Genomic DNA, 22,840 nt, shown 5'->3' with positions numbered 1-22,840 from the left:
CAACACAGTATTTCTGATTCTGTTTCTGATAACTTTGCGCTGCGTCTGTCGCATCATTCTATCATATGATATGTTGCATAATTTATTAGTCTTAAACCGCGGGGTAATAATGCAAGTTGCATTTTAAGCTCTGTTCATACATTTTCAATCAGTTCTGTAGAGTTTTCCAGTGCATTGTGACATAAATGTGATATAAATCATATGGTGACCGTGTATTGTGATACATGTTGTATTGTGAGGTCGACACTCAGCCCCACTCTGCGGAGATCAAATCTCACTGTGGGTCAAGTGTGATTCAGGTTTGGTCAGTGTTAAGGTGGGCTTGTGGTACGCTGCTGGGCCATTTCCGTTACCTGGAGCTGAGTCGGTTCTGTCTCATCCTCTGCTCCTGCAGCAGGCGGGTGTTCTCCAGTTTGACGGGGCTGGGGATGAAGCCCACCTCACAGCCCTCCTTCACCAGACGGCCGATCCACCAGTCATTATTGTATTTCTGTGTACAGCAGCAAAGACAGGCATCAGTGACCAATACGCTGGCCTTTTGCTGCTCGCACAGATCACTAATTGACTCGGGGAGGGATGATGCCATTTTGTCTGGCTCATTAGAACATGGCTACATCAGCCAGACACAAATGAAATACTTTCCGTTGTGGCGTTTTATGTTGTAATGCCTAACACTATTTGCAGGCCATGTTCATGGAAAAGAGCTTAATGGGGCGACTGGGGAGTCCAAACCTCTTTGATGTGCAGGAAGTCTTTGGCTTCGAAGGATATGGCCATGCCCTGCACGGGGACGTCATCGTTGGGGCCGGAGTTGTAGCCCACATTTGTCCGCACGGCAAATGCCACAGGTTTGGTCTGGAGCAGCGACAGGTGAGACAGATGTTAGCATGCAAAGAATGACTATCCAGACACATCCGACATCAAGCTAACAGGTGGGGGTGCAACAGTTGTCCTCTGACCTTTGCTTTCTCGAGCGTGGCAAGAGCCTGCCTGTCGGCCTCCTTCCTCAGAGCCTCTGGGTCCTCCTCCAGGGACACGTCTGAGTCTGACGGCCGGCTGGTGTAGGAGTCTGCAGAGCCCTGGGGTGCACATGAGCCATGAGTTTACACTGCAGTCGGGATACAGGGGGACCTGCCCCCTCCCAAACACACCCCCACACACTCACACACACACACCCTGCCCAGGATGAAATCACAGGTCTCATCTGACATCAGACAGGGAGGAAAAAAATGAGCAGGCTGCTTGGGCGAGCATGTGTGAAATAACTCACTTGCAGTCTGTTGTCTAAAATGATGACCAATTTTTCCCAACTCCTGTCCCACTGTGCCGTTCCTTGTCTCAATTCTGCTCCTTTACCAACCCTCTTGTTTTATTATTATTATTATTTTGTAATACCTTAAAAACTCAAGACCACAACACAGGGGGAAAAAAAACTTTTTTCCCCTAGGGGGACGTAACCTAGTACCCTTCGACCCATCTTAACCCTCCAGCTGTCCCACTCCTTCAAAAAACGTAAAATAAATACTTCTACTTAGATAATAACAGTAATAGAAAGGCAACAGTTTCTATGGCAACAAATTTAAGTGACATATTGAAGTATAAGAAAGGAATAACTAACAAGTACTCATTGTTTGATGAACAAAACATGAAAAAAATGCTCCAAATCATTTTATATCATACAAGGGGACTGTAAATCTTAAAAAAAAAAAAAAAAAAGGAAATTTTGCTTTTCTATTATTAGTCTCAACAGTAATTAAAAAATCGTTTTTATGGAAAAGAGAGCAGTTCCTGGCTTTACAACAGAGCATTTTCGTCCTGTGTTCATAACGCCAGGAGCGGCTTGAGAAATATAACCTGCGTGAACACAAAAGGGGCCGTGGCCGCCTCATTGTGTGTAAGCTGACTCCCGACAAATATAAAGCCAATTACACGCTGATTGCAGGCCGGCGTAATTTGAGGCGGAAGAGGATGCGCAACAGCGGCCAAATGTTTCCATCGCAGTTTCAGTCGGGTCAAGATACCTGATGTTGGGTTTTTTTTTGCATTCATAAGAGACTCAGTGTTTGAGTGGGTAACTGATGAGAGAGAGAGAGAGAGAGAGAGAGAGAGAGAGAGAGAGAGAGAGAGAGATGGCCCAACTAGGGCTCTGTTTATAATATTAGCAGTGATATAAATTTCCCATGAAGTGGCTACGGTTTCCAACACTTCCAGCACTCATGCTCGGTAACCTGACCCTCTCCGGCTGACCCTCACCCCACCATCCATACCGCACAATAAAAAGCCCGGCCTGCTGCGGGCCTGCGGGGCCGGCCCACCGCGCTCTGGAGCCGCGGAGCGCAGAGAGGGAGGCGGCCTCCGAGTCCTTCTAAAGTGTAGAGTGTTCATTTTATATAACAATCCCACTTGTTCTCTTCTTGCTGTTTTTGAGGTGACAGGCTGCCTGGCGCTTTGTAGGAGGTGCTGACAAGAATGCGGACAGCTGAATGTGCAAGGCAGCAGAAGTGAGTCATTAGCTGTGGGTTTTTAAAATAGAGGTGAGAATGCGCAAAGATGACATATACCATATGTAATGTCTTTAAAATGATAATAATAATGCTACAAAAGTAAGCAGCTTGTGAACTCGGCTGGTGTGGCTGAACCCAGTGCACAATCATCAGCACCGCAGACCTGTGAACTCTGTGCAGCTGCTTGGATCGCAACTGTGGGTTCATTTTGTTTATTTTACAGAGGCATGGGAAATCGAAGTCGTGCTGAAAAGAAAATCTTTGGCTCCCGCATTCCCCGAGCACAAAACGCTTAGCAAAGAGCCGAGGTGACAGAGTGCGTATAGCTCATCTCTCATCTGCGCTCCGGGTGAAGACACAGGACTCGACGGGCTAAATATACCAAGACTCAGATACTTGTTGCGTGCGGAGGAGTGAGGCAGCCGTGCGGTGCGCGTGTTTGCGCATGCATTCATGTGCGATTAATGATCCTCCATGCACCTGATCACTATCCATGCGCCTGTGTTTGACCTTAAAATGAAACGACAAACACAAATGTTGACTCTAGCCCGGCCACCTGTCGCACTGAGGCGCTCCGTGGCTTGGCAACGACGCACCGAGCGCTGACACTCCCCGTTGCCAAGGCGATGCTTAGACACTCCTCAGCTCCTCGGGCATCTGCAACCCGTCCCCACTTCCTGTTTCGCTTACAACTCAAACACTCCCAGCAGCAAACAGCCGCATCTCCGCCTAAAGTAGGAGCGATGATACTGTGAGTGGCACACAGTGTTTAATGAGGATAATAACAGCCGTCCCCACTTACCAGCTCTGAGTCATCTTCTAAACCATACAGGTGCATCCCAACATGGAGCGCCGATTAAGAAAAAGGTTAATAATGGTTGATGGGAACGCCGCGGGAATCTTTGTCTAAGAGAAAATAAGCTGAGAAATGATGTCTAAAACAACCTGGGACCAACTCCCTAGCTACAACAGGTCTGTGATGCAGCAAAATGTGGAGCGAGTGAGAGAGGGGGAGGGAGGGAGGGAGGGATGGGCGATGACTATGTGTGTCTGTGCGTGTGTGAGTGTGTGTGTGTGTGGACAAATGCTTGTGTGAGTGTCTCTGAGTCACTCACCCAGTTCGTTTATGTTAACCAACACAACCACACAGAGAGAGAGAGAGAGAGAGAAAAAGGCACTGGAACAAAAAAAAATGAATGCACACAAATAAAAGTCAATACTTTATGAGGAAAATAGTACATGTGGACGTGAGTAGACGCAGAAAAGAGCTGATCAATACAGGTTTTACTAACTCTTTGAACCTCTTCAGCACCAATATGTTGATAAAGAGTGAATGAGCAATCTGATCAGGCCAATCATTCCCCCACCTTTTCTTTTCCAAGACATTCCCACTCCTCTTCTCTCTGTCAATAGGTCGCTGTCTCTAATTTAGCTGCTTGCTTCACTTCACATACAGCCCCCTGTTCAAAATAGCTACAGGCCACCTGACGGCAGAGATGCTTCCCTATTGGCCGGGGCCGGAGCAGAAACCCCAGCAGTGTCATAGTAACCATCTCTGCAGTTTATTACAGTGAAAGAGAAAGTTATATCAGGAAGACACAAGGAGAGAGATCGAAGATACATGAATCGATAGTAAATAAAACACTGTATGCCCTGAAGGAAAATCATGGCCGGGGAAATTTCATAAGAGCTTTTCAACAGGTGATCGATGAGCTATTTTCTGACATTATGATTATTCCTGCAGTGAGGCCACAGACCGGTCAATGGGCTGGAGAATGACTGCACTGGGCTCAAAATGACATCCAAACCAAACAGAAGTAGGGGTGTGTGTAGTCATGAACAGGGCAGGGCTGAGTGTCAAATGAGAGCAGACTGCTGGATTAAATGACTCAAGTAAGTACCTAACTAATAATTGAGTAAATAATTAAGTATACCTATTAAAATATATATGTAAGCGTAAGTAAGCGAGAATAAGTATGTAAAGGCAGCTTCTCACTACAACAGGAAACCACCAGGATGCAGATTAACCACAGTCCATCCATATTAAATTAGATTTCAGTGTAGAGTCAATAATTTGGTTTTCAAGCTCAAATTGAGAGGATTTTCCTACTTTATTGAGACAACAGAATTTTACGATTTAATGCTTCATAAGTAAAAAAAAAAAACCCTTTCATTTTAAAATGCTTTATTTCCCATTAACTACAAGGCTTTCCATATGGGCAGAACTCAAATATTCTTTAAACAATTTTTTTTAAGTAGAAGTCTGAAATTTTTGCAAATTTCATCCATAAACACAGCAAAAGTATTTCCATTTTTTCTCATGGGGTTTGGACATTGTGTAAGCATTACTTTACAGTGGCAATGTACATTTGCATTACATTTACCAATTACAGATACAGATATTTTCGAGTGCTCTGAACTCTTTTTCATTAAATTAAAAAAACACCAATAGGTGTATCTGTGCAGGTGTATGGATGCTCTGCAGTGCCTTTTGTGCCAAGTAGGAGCAGTTAGAGAGTTAGAAAATTTCATATTTTTTATTTATAATTTTTTTTTTGTTGTAAACTTTGGACCACTGCCATAATGTCATACTTTTGCCCCAAACATTAATGGACATCACTGAGCAAAGCTTCATGTGGTGCATTTTCTGGTGCATTTTCACACCCAGGAAGATAGTTTTAGTAAGAAAGAAAGAAAGAGAAAAACACATGAAGGACAGGACAGTCGACTAAGGCGATCACCTGAACTGACTTCTGAATAAAGAGCTCTAACTTTTCTACATTCAGCTGGTAAAAGTCCAACTATTCCCAGCAGCCCAGCCTCAGAAAACACAGAGAGGGAAAAATATGGCGAGGTGTGAGTAGCGAGCCTCAATAATTACCACGAAAATGAACCTGGTGGATTTCTCCTGCTCCCTCCATTTTCTGTAAAGTGGCTGCCACTGTGATGAATTTACCACTCCTTAGCTTTGATATTGAATAGATTTGAGGAAAAGAGAGAAATAGAAGGAGAGAGAGAGAGAGGGGGGTGACGTATGGAATAAGGATCGAGGGGTGGGACGGCGAGAGACAAACTGTTTAAACAATGAGGGTTGAAAAGATTTGCCCTGCAGCAAGGAAATGTGTTAACACCGTTTCTCCTGATGCGATGCCATCTTTGCAAATGGTTTCATAGGAGAAGGAGATTAAAAAAAGAACAGTTGGATCCTGTAATGTAGCATTTGGAAAGAGCGTTACCATCACCGTGGATGAATATGCCTTTGAACGCTTAGATCATATTATGCACATGACAAATGGGCCAACATTTGACCAGTTTTATTTCCTTTCCCCTTATCTTATAGTTTCATATGACACACAGCGAGTCATCACCTCTTCAGATGATGGAGAGGAGGCTTAAACACATGATCTGCTGCATGAACACGACACCGGGATGTGTTTAACTTCACAGTGTATGACTGCGTGATTCTCATCTGGGTGCTAATATGTTCACACACACACTGCTAATTCCTGCCCTGATAAATATATGGATAAAAACAAATATCTAAAACCCTTTTCAAAGTCAGAGGATGTGAATGCATTACTTGTGAAAGTTTTAAAAAATGGAAGGCTGTAAGGATAATAAACATCAGTGGTTTTCAATCTAGGACCATTATAAACAATAAATCTATGATAAAGCCTTTCAGTGACAGGAACTGAGTTTAATTGCACAATTTAATTCATTAGAAATTGTTGCAATGCCAACAATGTTTGAGTGATCATTTTAGCACTATGTTTTTAAGGTGCACTATGCACAGTTGCCAAGGTTTGATTTGAAGTGAGAACCTTAAGGCTCAAATGTCAAAAACCATGGGTCACTTATCACTAATGATCACTAATTTATCAGGCAGACTAATTTATCAGGCCGATGTGCATCACGCAGACTCAACCATCAAATTATGTGCTTATTCAGTGTTTTGTTTTTTTTTTTCATCTCAGACTAAAAGGTCCTCACTTAAATGGACCCTCAACTATTTTGTGTACTGCGCCTTTAATCTCACAAATTTAATCTATTTGTCAGTGTCCAAGTATGACGTTGAAACAATTAAATCTAAACACAAACCAAGATATCTTTTAATATCAGTGGCCCGACAGGACAAAATCATTTCAAATGAGAGTCTGCATGTTAATGGAAGTGAACTTGAGGGTGCAGAACTCGAAAACTTTTGCAGAATCCCTGACGTAGGCTACTAGATATCTGTCATCACTTGCATAATATCACACTGACACTAATCAAGAGAAAAGCGGCCGACTTGCTCCCCTTGTGCTTTATCTGCGAGGCCGCTGTCATCAAACATCTCACGGCAGAGGAGCGCGGCATCTCGGCATCTCAGACCGCCGAGAGCGTCGCAGAATGCATTAGCAGTCAAGTCTCAGTTCCACTGTGTATTCACATCACATCCGGCACCGCGAGCGAGACGAGCCCGGTGAATGATCAAGAGACAGGTGAGGAACGGGCAAAAGAGGAACAGTGGAGCAAGATAACAAAACGCCTCGCGGAGGAGATAAGACGCAGATGTGAAGTGAGGAACCGTTAAAAACAGGGAGATTTCTTGTCTCATCATCACGGCCGGTGGCTGTAAGTGGCCGTGTTGCTCATTTCTGTCACAGCGGTGTCATGGCAACCGGCTGCACGGCCACCGTATTGCCGAGAAGTCGGTCTCAAAGGGCCTTGAAGTGGTGAGGGATGACTAGAAAACATGAGTCATGGACACAACTAACTAGAAATACCCAGATCCACAATCAAACTAAGAGGGGGGGCCAATCTCTAGCAATAGCAGCTCCTTTGCTTATCACAAACAGAGCGGCCAGCCGATCAGGATCTGAGATATAAAGCTGTGCAGCAGCTTGGAATTGGAAATTCTTGTTCCTTTGAAACTTTTGAGTTGTGCCTAATAAGTTATCCTTGATTGCCGGTGTCACTAAGAACTACAGGCCAAGTCAAGATCCAACCCAGGCCCGTCTGCAGCAGGGCACCGCGGGGAAAGACAAGCCCCCTGAAAATGGCCATAGTGCCAGGGCAGCCAGGCGGTCAGGCTCACATAGCAGTGGAGGCGAGCAAGCGGGACTGGAAGTCTAATTAAAAACACAGCGCCTTTCCAGCAGCTGTGGCCCAGCCCAAAATGGAATCGCTCAACGCAGTCAAAAGAGGAGGATCAAAGAAAGCCTGAGACAAGGAGATCCAGGGCTATCAGGACATGAACGGAAAATGAGTTTTTTTTTTTTTTCCCAGTCATATCTGAGTTCAAACTAGCTGCACAACTCCATTCAGATACACACACATGCAAAGAGAAACTCAAACACTGCTAGTTCAGCTGTCTCTGGACACACACACACACACACACACAGCAAAAAGTGTAAAGCTGGTAGGTTGATCCAGATCCTTCTTACCATGACGGGCCTTTGAATCCTGTCGGTCGTATCCATACCTCGTTTGCCACGCTCGCCACACCACGGCAAACCAGGGGGGCAAAGCCACAATCCACACAGACAGGGGTTATGTGTGTCTCTATGTGTGTGTGTGTGTGTGTGTGTACGTGAAAGAGATATCAACTAGTGTGAGTAGACACAAGAATAAGTGTATGAGTGTGTATGTGTGTGGGTGTGTGTGTGTGTGTGTGTGTGTGTGCAGTGTATGTGTGTGTGTGTGTGAGTGTGTGACAAGAGGGAGAGCCAGAGAAGAGTACCGTATGTGTGAAAATAAGAGAGTGCAACCGCTTCACACACACACATGCACACACTCACACACACACACCACACACTCCCCACCCCTGAAGAACCTGAACCTTGTGTAGAGGAAGGGAGAGCGACCAAGTGAGCCTGAGCCGGCTGGGGGGTCGGGTTGCAGGACTTGTGCTACATTCGCAAACTGCGGAATTATATTTAGCCCCAGCCGGACAGAAACAGGGACGTGAACACAGTGAGACCCAGATAGAGGCTTGGTATGCAGCCGTCAGCCATTCAGTGCCCCGACTGACGTGGGAGAGGGGCTGGGGCAGTGACCAGGGGAAACCCCCCCCCCCTTATTTCCTTCAGCCTTCCCGCCCTCTGTCCCGCTCTCACTACCCCTCCCCGCTCTTCTCTCTCTCTCTCTTTCTGGCAACATATATAACTTCTTGTCTATCCGGAAAAACATATCAAATAATAAAGAAAAGTGTGGGGGGGGGGTTGAAGGGGGTCACCAGGTCAGTGCCACAGCAGTGACACAAGGACATGAAGCGCGATGATTTGGACTCCAGCATTTGAAAGCAAACACCGTTTCACAACTCAGGCCTCTTAAGTGTTTCTGATGATTCATTCGCTTTTATTTATTCCAGCGAGGTGTCAGATTTAGCCCAAGACAATCAGCTACTAGTGTTTAATCATCCATCTTGTCCCACCTCTGCAATGCAATTTCTTCTTTTCATATATATATATATATATATATATATATATATGTATTGCTCACTTCAGACAGGTTTTACTATTAATAATTTCCAGTGGTAGCTGTGTGTCGATCATGATGTCACTGGAGTAAATAAAAACTGAAACTTGAACTCGGTACGCGTGATCCATAATGATTCAAATTTACACCCATTCACTGTGGCTTGCCAGGCACTGTTAAAATGGAACCAGGCTAAAAAGGTGCGAGATCTAAGGGGGGGGTGAGGCGTGTGAGAGAGAGAGAGAGAGCAAGATCTAACTCATCCACTAGAGGGCGACCTCTGACACGGTGACGGGGGCTGAGGCCTCTTCCTCCCCCGGCTGATGACACACAGCCAATTGGGAAAAGGGTGTAGAATGGAGAGGTGGTGACAAACCCACCAGTTGGCCTGAAGAGCTCCCTGCATAACCAGCAACAGCAGCAACTGGTGTTTTACTCCAGACTCAAATGCCAGCACTGACAGCAGGAGTGATTAACACCCCCCCCCCCTCCACCACCACCACCCGAAATGGAAACCCTTCACATATGGCAGCAGGATTTCTCTCTTTATTACCAAAGCAGCAAGACCAGCAAACGGACGTGATGCCACTCAGAGAGCAGCAGTGCAGTAATTGGTGGACGGTTTTCTTCCGAGTTTGGACGAGCGGGGAAGATTTCATGGTTTATTAAATGCAAGATGGATCTTGTCAGCATAATAGCCTGGCCTGGAATTTTATTCATTTGGCATTACAGTGATTATGGTCACTCAGTGTTAGGGAACAGTACATCCCTGGTCGCTGTAGCAGTACAGCTAGAGGGCATCAGTGATTGATTTGTTGCAAAAACAATTTTAATGGAACTGATGTAATGTGCTCGCTAATACAGGGCACAGCAGCCTCTCCAGAGCGCTCATAAAATGGTCGCAATTTTTATTTCCAAAAATGCAAAACCGAAATTTGGGAGGAAACATCTGTGCTGCCACTAAATTGAGTTTTATTTCATCGTGGAAACACCAAGGACATGTTGCTTATTTTACAAAACACGCCGTACAAAGTCCGGTCTTTGCACACCTGTAGACGGACTGTGGTTTTGCTCGAGCTCTTGCACAAATAAACACCGCACAAACATGTAGGCTGCATCCACACACACACACACACACACACACACACGAAACACACACACATGCAAGCGTGCAGCACATTCACACAAACACAGATCCATCCAAACATCCTCTCCTTCGTCTCTCCATCCCACTGTGCCTGCACACAGAGGGAGATTCAGTGGCCTGGTTGCCATGGAAACCAGGCTGAGTGTACCAACCAGCTCCACAGTTGTCTGTGGCTCTTATGTGTGTGTGTGTATGTGTGTGTGTGCGTGTGTGTGTTTGAGTGCAAGCGTGTGCTTGCGTAGGTGTGTGTGAGACTATAAAGCCTATACTGGGCTCTGCCTCGAGTTGCACAAGAGGAGGCAAACATAAGCTTCATGCACAATGACCTATGGAGTGCCAGCATATTTCTTTAATGTAAATAAAGCCTGCTTGAGCACCAGGTAATTTGGTTTAATTTGAGGTATTTCGGCTCTAAAATGGATGCAGCGCTTGTGTGTGATCCTGTACAACCATTTATCTGTACTCGACACATCACACCGGCACAGTCGCGCAGTCCGCATGTGAACTAAGTGAAGCATTTAGACCCTTAAAGACCCGACTGCTCCCATTGTCAGCCTTGATGAGTGAAACGCCGTGCAACAGCATAAGACACGGGAGCCTATTCATCTCGGGAAGCGCTAAATCATCGTTACTACGGGTAATGAGTTCCTCATACAGAGTGAGTGATTACAAATCCCTGTGCTGCGGCCGCTGTCTAACCTGCAGGCCCAGTGCACGTGGTCCCTCACCAAGCCAAGTGGAGCAGACAGACACAGAGTTAATGAGAGATGAGACAGTGGGGAGGGTAGTGTGTGCAGGCGAGGATGCAGCTAACCTTTAGAAACCGCAGGAGAGTTCAGCTCCCTCTGTTCTCCGACAGCGAGGAGGGGCTTTTTTTTTTTTTTTTTTCTTTTTTCTTTTTTCTATTTTGCAGAGCGACACCGGCACTGAGTAGGTAAATGTCATTCAACGGAGGGCAAATCATTTCCTCTCACAAATGAAGAGGTCAGATGGAAAAAGGGGGCCTCATTTAGCCGTAACATGGTGTGGCTTTGAAAAATGTCATGTCCAGACAAGGGATGCTGCACGGGTCGCCAGTGTGTGACGCCTTAACCCGCCCTCTAAACTCCTGCAAGAAGGAAATGTTCCAGACATTTTTTTTTTTTAACCGTTTCTCAGCGGGAAAATGAATCTTCCTGCTGGAAGGCTGACGGCCCCCTATCAGCTCATCCTGACAAAGCTGATCAGCACATTACTAGAGAACAGGAAAAGGCTAAGAGCTCTGGGAGGCCTGGCCCTAACCCCAGGGGCTAGAAACCTGGGGCCTTATAATCACCAGCTCAGCCTTGTGGGGAATCCCAGGCACATGGAAGCTTCAATGCTCTTTTCTGAATTCATCTCAGCATGGAAACCTCCACACGGTGAGAATAAAGCTATGTACATGTGTAGGAATGGAGGATTTGCTGTTGTCGCTGGTGATGTTTGTTAAAGCCACGCCAATGGGGAAGACACAGCACACTTAAGTGGGTTGTGTGACACTTACAGGCCAGGACAGGAAGACATGGCCGGTTTAAAGACCAACAGATGAAGAAGTGAAGTGGGTGTATTGAAAACACAAAGAATGTTTGAAGGCTGTATTGCTTTTTCACAGTCACAGTGGTAAAACAGGCGAAAGGACGACGAGCTGAAAAAAAAAAACAGGAAGTAAACTGACTCAGTAATCGCAGTGAAAATAAAACTGCGAACACTCGGACGGCCGACGCCCCTTTAATTCTGCCCTTGGTGCCCGTGCTTATCACGGGTGCCTGGGATTTTAAATCAAATTTGACACGGACTTGAGGGCCTGTCAACCTCCTGTGTGTGTGGGTGTAGTCGGCCTTTTTAGGATGAAAAACCTCATATCACTGATGTAATCACAGCTGTATTTTCCTGAGGGCGTGACGCTGCTCATGCCACCCCATTCCTAGTTCAAGCATGTATTTTTGTTGAGGATTGAACAATTACTGACATAATGACGCACGATACCAAACACTTAAGCGCTAAGTGGATCATGTTAGCAAATTATTTTTCGCCTTAGAAACCGATGCAAACATATTATTAGTGCCTTCAAGTGCTCATCAGAAACATCATATTTACCATATTTATGAGTAGGCTGGGGTGGCATCTATTTTTTCATACCTTCATAGCTGCCTGACATTTCGCTGGGGTATATGGTGTATGATGGTATTTGTGTACAAAATATTTGGAAAAAAAAACATATAAAAAATATATAAAAGCTGAGCTGCTAGTGATAGAAGTTGCTGTAGCATGTGTGACATTGTCTTGGCTGGACAAGTCTTGCTGGGTTGAAATACTTATGGCTAATACTTATATAAAATAATGAATAAATTCAGCATACTCTACTGCAGGACCTGATGACACCACCGACACGTCAGTGGTCTGAACGGAGAAGATGAGCAGGTGAAAATCATAAAATCATGTGGCTAATAACCTGCTTTTGTAGTTGGAAGAAAGCATATCAAGATAACGTTATCTCCACCAGACTGACCTCTGGTGGCGGGAGCTGTGCACTACAACACATCACCTCAATACAGCATCTCCGCATCAGTTTAACAGAAAAGAGGCACATCTGTATTTTTGATGGCACTGAAATCATACCCTCTGGATTTCTGAATATCGTGGTATATCATAATACCCTGATATGGCCCAAGCCTATTTACGACTCTTTACGAGCACACAAACGCCACCTCACACTCATAATTACCATTATCATTATCATAATTACCAGCAGAAACTGCAAAACATCGATGCTGCCCGAGTTCCTGAGTTGTGATTTTGTAATGGTTTGTAATGGCTTCTGTGTTTTCAGGTTGTTATGGTTACCTGATATTTCCAATATCTTATATATCTTATATATATATACACCACTAACCTGAAATATGGATTGTTGTTAAGCGCTGCACTGTACTCAGGTGCTAAAAGTGTTCCTACAGTGGCTATTATTCTTTTCATTCCCTTTAAAAATCATCATTTAAAAAAAAAAAAAAATCACCATTTTTAGGCTTAATTTTCTCTCTATTGTTTACTCTGTCTTTGTTAATTCATAAGGCAGGCATGAGGGTTTAGCTGAATATAAAAGCAGAGCTTGAAGACCTAATTCATCAAAAAATGGTAATTTTGAGCACTTTAAAACATGCTCGATAAGGACCCATTATTGTCTGTAATTGGTTGACAAACCATGTAAGCAAACAACAATTATTCAAATGTAAATGTATTTGCTTAATGCATAAATAGATTCTTAAAAAATGCAAAAATCTGGGAAAAAAAGGAAGAAAGAAACAAAATTACGTTTTTAGTTGAAGTTTTTATGAGGTGTAGCAATGCACACCAGATCAAGACTTCACTTAATTCACAGCATTTAAAGTTAAAAAAAAAAAAAAAAAAAAAGTTTGAACTCCCTTCCACTTCTTATTGGACTCTTCATCAAATAAAATAAGCACTCGCATTAGCAGCAGCGCTCCGAGGGAAGGGATTAAGGCTGAAATGTTACCTGTCGGACGAAGCTATTAGACGTGGTGTCAGAAGAGGTGCTTCCATCGGAGCGCTTGAATCTGCTCTTCCTTTTGGCGTACTTTCCCTGAAAGCAGAAGATTTCGGGAGGGGCGGGGGAAGGGGGTCAAGAGGATTTGGAGGAAAAGAGAAAAAACACACAAGAAAAAAAAACACAGTTAAACGTGTGACTGCTTTACCTCAGACATTTACAAATACATCTCGACATACTTCTTAGAAAAACCGTTTAGTTTATCCTTTGGGAGCATCCGCTGACATTTGGTGTTTTGTTTGTAAAGGCCTGTGAACACGATTAAGACAGAGAGGGAAAAGCCAGTGACACAGCAGAGTGTCAGGAAGGAGTCGCCCAGAGAAAGCGTGTCTTGGTCTTATTCCAGCATCGCCATGTACAGCCTCATTACTTGTCATTATTCATGTCCTGATGCAGACTGGGACCCTGTAATCTGATTGGCAGACCCCTGGCAAATGGCCTATCCGGGCTGGGCAGGCAGAGGCTGCACGCTGCATTACGAGCCCACCCTGTCCACGTCGCCATGGTTACACAACGCCGACTAATCACATTTGTTGGCAATCAAGCGCCCCGATGGCCTCAGACTGGCTGTGCTCTTCCAGTGTGTAAAGGGCCTGCTGGTTAAGATAGTGCTTACAAGCCAACAGGCCACAGATTCATGTCGAATGTGTTGTAAAATATGACCACACACACACACGCACACACACACACACACACATAATGCAGCCAAAACATACATGTGAATGTCATAGTCCTGCACAGGTTTCCATATGGGGGTATAGCTCAGTGGTAGAGCATTTGACTGCAGATCAAGAGGTCTCCGGTTCAAATCCGGATGCCCCCTGCTTTTCTGTCACGTCCCTGAGACAAACCACACGTGACCAGCGTCAACTATCCCACAGTTGAACCCCTGAATCTCCACGTGTGCGTGTGTGAGAACAGTTCACATGATCAAAAAATCCTCACAGCGGCTGTACCTGCCAACCATCGCATCCTGGAGACCCAGGAGAGATTTGAGTGTTTCCCCGGAGTTTCATTCGTTAACAATTTTCTCCCACACTTTGATCAAATTTCATAATCTTCACATTCTCAAACCTACGCTGTCACAACTGTTGCCAAACGGCCAATAAAATAACCCAAAACCGCTCACACACACACACACACACACACACACACACTGAAAACACCAGTTAACCGCTTCTCTTTTGCATGTGATTTGGATGATTGAAAATACTGTTTGATTCAGGCAAAACTAATATATCTAATTAAGTCTCGCTAAGCTACAGATATCAGCATACATGAGTAGAAAACAACTTTTATTTATTTTCGATGTGCTCCCGTTTGGCATGTATTCAGGCTTTTTACGATGATATGAACAGTTTAATCAGTTGCAGGCATGTGTGAGATGAAGTCCCTCCGTTTTCAAAGTTTATAATCCATATAAGATTGAAACCAATAATTTGTTTTGCAGGAAGACAAAATGATTGTATTTTGACCTAAGAATATAACGAAACTGTCTTTTTTTTTCATTAAATCTGAAGTTTAAAGGGACCTACATAATTACAGGATATACTGAATTTTTTTATTTTTCACATATAATATTTGTACTTTAGTGCTTTTGTACTTTTGTATTTTCAATTTTATGCTTAAAAAGTCACCAGACTGCAAGACAGAAAAGTGATCAATCCCCCTCTTGCACCATATTCCCTATTTATGGATTTTCACAGTTGATATGTACGCTTAGGACGCCTCTCCTCTTGTTTTTTTCCCCCTCTTCATAAACACTGTAAGAAATAAGTAAATCCACAGATGTTCTCCGACACACCTGCCGCTAGAAACCCAACGCTCCCCGCCCTAAAAACACAGCACACAGATGCATACCTGCCACCTGTGTCAACAATACATTTAATCAGTCGCCTGCGCAATCCTGACCCACTTTAAATCTTCACACGTATTGATGAGCCGAAGAAGTCCACAGGCAGGTTAAGCGCCTAACAGCAGCGATCTCCCTCGGCTAAACAGCTTCTCTTATCACGGCCACCATCGTCTGAGACAGAGCAGACGCCAGGGGCCTCAGATGTATGACCTGTTACGTCGCTGACAACGTGGGGTGTTAACACAAAACGCCGTAGCCCAGCGGTTTCCAGCACTAATAGAAAAACACACCGAAAAACACACTCTTATCCACACACACACACACACACACACACACACACACACAAAAACTGTTTCCAGGAATCCCTTTGAATTCATTCCAGCCAGATGTAGTTCAAAGATAACTTATCTAGGCTCGGGGTGCCATCCTTGATTTACTGCTGCTGCTGATCATGATGATGCTGATGATGCATCCAAGTGCAGGAGGTCACCCAGCACACACACACACACACCGATACACCCTGCTAATCAATTTTAAGTGTCCTTGTGTTACAAATTGCTGCGAGCCATAGATACGTCTGCTCGCTCTGTAAAGGCAAGCGATTGCAGAGAAATGACTGGAAATGATGAAGTCACATCCAAGTGAAACAGATGTGGTACTGAGTCTCATGCACCCTTAAACACTTTCCTGCTCCCTGTTATTTTGCTGTTTTATCCTGTAAAGCACCTTGTGAGCCTTATTTTTGGAAAGGTGTGACATAAATAAAATGTATCATCATCATCATTCTTCTTCTTCTTCCTCTAGTTACAGCATTAATGACTTGTAATTAGTGATTAATATGCAGGACAACAAATGTGTGAGCTTTTACGAGTTTTTGCACTGATGACTAGCTGTTCTGAAGTCAAAAAAAAAAAAAAAAAAAGGGTGCATGACAGGAAGTTAAAACAGGCAGGCTGCTCGTGAAGTCGTGACTGCTGCTGATACTATGCCTGGTAGTCAGTCAAAAAAACAGGATTTTAACCTGTAACAGTACAACAGTGCATTGACTACTTACTACTAGGCAAGAAATGGTGGATAACACAGACTGTTATAAAGTTAGAATGGGTGTATTAGTTACACAATGGTGCATGAGTAATTTCTGGATAATTTCTTGGTAAACACCAGATCAGATGCTACAAACAGTGGATATTAATTCCAGGGGCTGTTTAGTAGTCGGTGTTCCAAAGAAAAAAAGTGTTCATTTGCAAAAACAGATAAAAGCCATTCTTAAAATGAATACACCTTTTTCACTGATACTGCTTGGAGTACACACACACACACACACACACACACACACACACACACACACACACAAAGCATGATTTAGGATAATAAAAATTATGCCAGGCTAAATAAACATATAAAAATAGAAATGAATATCAAGTAAATTTTAATAAAATTCCAAAAAGTTTAAAAAGGTTTTAATAAATTCAAATGGAGATATCTGTTTTTGCAAATGAGCTCTTCAATTACAAAATTAGTTTCCCAACAACAAACAAAGGCACGGTAACGTCTCATATTTTACTCCTTATAGCCTGTAACATGGTCACTATTTGCTATACAAGCCTGCTTATTGTCATTTTAAAACTGTCGGTGCCAAACAGGGGGTGGGATGATTGACCCACGATAACGATGGCATCATGATACAGCTGATTCTGCGATATGCGACATATGACGCATCACAATATCTGTAACTGAAGACGGAAAAAAAAAAAAAAAAACATTGAAAAGGCAAAATCATTTTTCCAATAAGCAGGAATCGGTCGTGGTGTGCAGAGTTTTAATCTGCACAGAGACTAAAGGTGTCCAATTAAAACATCTAAGGGCGGGGAACAAATACGCCTCACAGGAACTCAAATAAAGCTGCAAACTCAAATATCGATACGTGGCACAAATGCATCAATAATGCAACACAAGAAGAGGAAGTATCACGATATGCATCCATATTTTGATATTTTGTCCCATTCCTAGTGTCAAATACGAGGCTACTTCACAGTTATTGGTAGAGGCACCTCTTTAATAAATGCATGATACCTCATAAATACCTGTCATTCTGTTACTTGTTTTTTTTTTCTTTTTCTTTGCATCATTTCCAAACATTACCATGCAACTAATGGACAATAATTCAAAGGGCACACAAATATCCCTCCATAGCAGGCGCAGCCCTGATGCTGGCCTGTGATGTTAAAGCTGATGTGAAGCTGATGATGCCTGGGAAAATGTTTGTGGGTCAAACAGAGATGGGCAATTGCACCTAGGGCTCACATCGGGGATTTGCAAATGTGCCAAACCCAGTGGTGAGAGCACAGTGGGTTTATTAGTTTTCTCCATTAGTTTATTTGTTGCCTAGTCAACAATTATTCCTCCTGGGGTCCACAAAGAACAAAGCACAGGGTATCGTATCATAAAAAAATATTGACCATCATAACGGTTTGCACATTTGTTCATCTGCATTGCCCCAAAAAGATAATTATGCCGAGACATAGCAGGATAGTTTGATCATCGTGTTGTTATACTTAAGAAAGATTTTGATGAGGAATGGAGGAATCACAGCGTTGCATTTAATTTTCCATCACCAAAAGTTCACCAAAGTTAACCGGAGGGGGAGCTGTATGTGTGTGTGTGTGTGTGTGTGTGTGTGTGTGTGTGTGTGTTTTGGGTGAGCAGGTGTGCTGGGGTCTCCTCCTCAGATCCATGTCGGGGCGGAGCTCAAGCAGCAAAGGGCAGGGAAATGCCAGAGGAAGTCGGTAGGGAGGGGAGGCTTCCTGTTGGTAAACAACCTCCGAGGTTAAGTGTATAATTAAAGAGGGCCTTGTGTTAGCATGGGGTTTTCAGCTGGAGAAGTCGGGCGACAGGGCGGGCGAGGGGGCGGGGGGCGGGGGGCGGTGGGGGCCGGAAGGACAGGATGGACAACAACCACAACAAACCACAGTCTCCTCGAGCCGGCGCGCTCTATCACATATTCTCCTCACAGAGTTCAACACTCCTCTGCTGTCTCTGGCCATCAACAAACACAATCTTTTATCTAAGCACCCCTCCACCTCACCTACAAACAAACACAAACACACACACACACACCACCGTCCCTACCCTCGCCTCGCCGCCTCTGATTTGGATTAGTATAGCCTTTTCTGGCCACAATTCACTTATTCTGCTGTGCGGCTGGGTAGCAGGTCCAGGACCGTGGGTCATCTCCTCCAGGATATTAGAAATGCGGTTCCCCCGCTTGTCTCCCCACAGCTGGGTTATAAATACATATGCCAGCATGACCCGCTGCAGGTCTGCATGAACTTTATATCTAATTGATCAGAGGTGCCACACACAAACCCGTTCCCTGCTGCCTGGCACACGGAGGGGGTCCATCTGTTTCTCCACAGAGCCACGCAACGAACACAGATCTGATTGCTAAAAACAGAAAGGAAAAAGTGAGATGGACAGAGTGGGATGGCAGCAAGAGAGAGAGAGAGAGAGAGAGATAGAAAAGAAAGCTAGTAGGAAAGTGGATGCCAAGGCAAAGGGAATATGGTGTACTGAGGGGAAGAAATAGATGAGAGAGAGCGATGGGAAGTAAAGTAAAAGGAGAGAGAACATGATGCATACTTGGCAGGGCTTAAGGCTCTGGGTTTCTGTGCTCTTGTCTGTGCGGTGTGGTGCTTTCTTTTTTTTTTTTTTTTTTTTTTTTCTCTGGAGAGACAATGATGAAGCCCAGCGTGGGTGTGTTTGTTCTGGACATTCATATCATTTTTTTTTCTCTCTCTCTCTCTCTCTCTCGCTCTCTTTCTCTTTCATTTAAATTATTATGACTAATCGTGCCCAGGAGTGCAGTGACATCATATCACTTCCTAACAAAAAGCTATTTGTGGCTGCGGAAAGTTACACTAGCTGTTGTAAGTTTAGGGCAAATCGTGTGTAAGCAGGGCTAAAAATAGGAATAATGCAACAGTTCAATACAGGCAAATTACCTCAGCAAGTATCATAGAAGGGTGCCTGATTTTTTTGGGGAGGCGTCACACTGGAAATTATTCCTGGCTGTAGCTCCCAAGATAGAAAAAAAAAAAAAAAAAAAAAAAAAAAACATATTTGATGGCAATTTTGTCAGATGTGAGAGTGAAGGGAAACCAGTCGCCACAGAACAAATGAACTATTTTACAATCAGAGCTCATGTCAAGTGTCAAAACTTGGTCGATTTTGCGTTGTGTGTGAGGGTTAATTCAGATTAGACTGGTTAGATTATCATCCAGCTGGGTGGATCAAAATGTAAATAATAATAATAATAAAAAAAAAAAAATCAGATTTGTTAATTACCTAATAGTTACAACAAGGCGTGGTTTTCTCCTGTCAAGCATCCAGTGCCAGACAAGCCTTACATCATGTCTCACATAATCTGGTTACCTATAGGCTGGAGAATTATTAAAAATCAATCAAATTATGGGTTAGACACAGGCCGTGGTGGAGACAACATACCCCAATCTGAAGAGGCAAAGTCAACATAGCCAATAAAACGACAGACTCGTAACGCAATTATTCCATCAGTTCTCGCCTCCTTTAAGAATGTATAATCAAGTGGATGGAAATGCTTAAATTAGTGCAGCACACACACATACACATAAACACACACACACATACACACACAAAGCCTTTCTTACTCCATCCTCGCTAAATCGCGTTAATGGCTAAACAACCTGTTAAACTGAGGAAGTCAGACGGCTAGACTACTCGCATAAAAACGCCGCTATTTGCGTAAATCGGTGCTTTTACGCAGAGTGTTTCCCATCTTACTGCCGAGATGATTTGCGTCCCTTCCCGTTTGTTTTACATGTTGCCTTACCTGCGTGTGTGGATGGTGGTCGAACATGTCCATTTGGATCTCCTGGGTTGAGGTTGAAGGCGTCCTGGACATACTACTTTTCTGTACCATTGATTTCACTTTTTATTTATTCTATTTTCTATCTCGTGTGTTTATGATGGCACTGACAGAGTCATTGTCAGCGAGGATCGACCGGGCTGTGGGTTTTTTTTTTTTTTTTTTTTTTTCCTCTCGATGTATCGCGTCTGGTCCCTCGCACAGCTGCCTCCCTCCAGTCTAGTGTTGCGCACTGGTACGCCAGGCTTTTACACGGCTGTGAGATCTACGGCATAACACAAGTACTTCCGGCACTGGTTTGCAAAATAAAACCCTTATTGCCAAAAAAAAAAAAAAAAAAAAAAAAAAAAAAAAAAAAAAAAATTAAAAGTAGATTTATAATATAACATCTCTCCTAAAATAACGTATATATACTTGCACCATTAAGGAATATGCAGTATTAAGACGCTGTACTTGGAGTCAGAGTCAGCCAGAATAAGTTATCACTGAAATATATGATGATGATGACAAGATAAGATAAGATAAGATAAGATAAGATAAGATAAGTCTTTATTAGTCCCACCACGGGGGAATTCACAGTGCTGCAGCAGCAACAATAATTAAATATAGGAAAAATATAGATACAAGGAAATATAAATAAGAATAAAAAAATTACTGTGTTTTGATGATTTTCATGATTTTGCAAACCCTTATTCATTAAAAATTGCCATCACCTATTCACAGTATTGCTACCAGCATGCATTGGGTGCAAAGCATGGAGACACCGTGCACAGGTTTCCAGTGCATCACAGACAGACAGACAAACACATTCACACTGAAATGAACTCTTATGAACAGTTGAGTGTCCGGGTCAGTAATGGGAATGGTGCCAGCCACTTATGCAAACCACTGATTCTCTGCGCCACCAACATGAATAATTTATCTTTACTCATTATTTTATACACGCAACTATTCCTGCTACTGCTGCTGCTGCTGCTATACTTAACAATAACAATCATCATAATTTAAGAGACAACTGTATGCTTTCATTTTGAAGGTAAGCCCCTGTGACTACCGGTTTCACTCTGTTTCCTGTGTCCGCCTTGACGCAGTTTGGTGCCCCTGTGGACAGCAGCCCAGTGCGCTGGACAGACTCCAGCTGGGAGACAAGGTCCACGCCCCGCCGAGCAGACCCCACCCTCACTTATCGATTGATGAGATAACAACAGGGCCGGGGCCTTTTTTGGCACAGTGATGTGTTGAGTGTGGATGGCCTGGACTTTGGAGGCTGAGCCAGGGGGTTTCCATCCGCACTGAAGTCCGGGGACCTCCAGGGGTCCTTGAGGAGCTGGCTGTCGGGGGGCTGAGAGTAGTTTAATTACACTGTTATGGCTTTTATTGGAGCAGAAGGGCGGCCTGTGATCTTTTGTTCTGACCTCCCTCTAGAGGAGGGAAGCAAAAAAGAAATTCCCAACAAAGATCAATAAAGCCTCACATCATTGTTATTCATTACAAGTTAGCATCTGGGAGGAAATGTGTGAGAATGGCTCCTGAGACAGAAAACAACAAGCCTCCTAAAAATGAGGGTTCCCATGACAACCCTGTATCATATGGAAAGTCCACAAAAGTCCATATAAAGCATTTCTACAGGGGGGTCCTTGATATACTGCATGCAATCAGCCTAGGAAAGGATTTTAACATTCTTTTTAGAAATGTACCAGTGTTATTTATCAGAATCATCAAAATTCATACGCAAGTGACTAAATCTTGGATTCTCAGCTGAAAGTAAGAGACTCAAGCCTCTAATTTGTGTTGTCATTGAGGTGTGCAGTCTGAAGTTGCTCTATCGGCAATGAATGGGATGGGACACTGACTTTGTGGACCCAAATGTTTTGGATGCCAGCTATCCACTTTTCCCAATTTAGTTTTATTTTATAGCTGAGACAACTGATCCGGATTGCATGGCTATTATAAGCCCTCCTCCCAACAATCAGAAGAAAAAAAAGCCATAAAACCAGCTTTTTAAAAGTGGTCCAACCTCAGCGCGAACAATGGACAACAGCAATCAGCTGTAATACAGTCATCACTTACTGTAGTCTGGATGGAAAGATATTTTACCTATTTATAAGGTTTTTATTGCCATTACAGTTTATATGTGCAGATTTTTCTCCGTTACAGAATTCAAAACACTTGCACCTGACTGCAGTATTCCCTACATCTGTATACATTTCCATCCGTTACAACAGAAATCTTGTATAGATTGTGCAGAAAATACACATATTTCCTGTTTTTTTTTTTTTTTAACATAATAGTTCTTTTCATGAACTAGTTATACTTGTGTACTTTCTTTTACATGCCACCTCTAAAAGATGCATATTCCCTAAAACTCCAGTTGTGAAACTGCCACCAATTA

The 22,840-nt window shown here is 43.5% G+C and overlaps 1 protein-coding gene and 1 non-coding gene across 4 annotated transcripts in view; one reads left to right on the top strand and one right to left on the bottom strand.

The window, feature by feature from the left end:
- The window catches only part of cacnb1 (calcium channel, voltage-dependent, beta 1 subunit), a 34,709-nt gene extending 14,097 nt beyond the window's left edge, over positions 1-20,612 (bottom strand). For all 3 annotated transcript variants that reach the window (XM_030056987.1, XM_030056985.1, XM_030056986.1), the window contains exons 1-5: positions 20,413-20,612; positions 13,640-13,726; positions 960-1,079; positions 733-855; positions 354-490 (exon numbers count right to left, since the gene is read on the bottom strand). In XM_030056987.1, the coding sequence (XP_029912847.1) occupies positions 354-490; positions 733-855; positions 960-1,079; positions 13,640-13,726; positions 20,413-20,502 (557 nt within the window). In that variant the 5' untranslated portion in view covers positions 20,503-20,612. The remainder of the gene's footprint in view (positions 1-353; positions 491-732; positions 856-959; positions 1,080-13,639; positions 13,727-20,412) is intronic.
- On the top strand, positions 14,442-14,513 carry trnac-gca (transfer RNA cysteine (anticodon GCA)). Its single transcript has one exon. It is a non-coding gene; the product is annotated as a tRNA-Cys (tRNA).
- Positions 20,613-22,840: the final 2,228 nt, after the last annotated feature.

This window comes from Myripristis murdjan, chromosome 8, assembly GCF_902150065.1.
Source record: "Myripristis murdjan chromosome 8, fMyrMur1.1, whole genome shotgun sequence".
In the NCBI taxonomy this organism is placed as follows: domain Eukaryota; kingdom Metazoa; phylum Chordata; class Actinopteri; order Holocentriformes; family Holocentridae; genus Myripristis; species Myripristis murdjan.
Note: the sequence above shows the minus strand (reverse complement) of the source record. Positions and strands in the feature narration are given on the sequence as shown.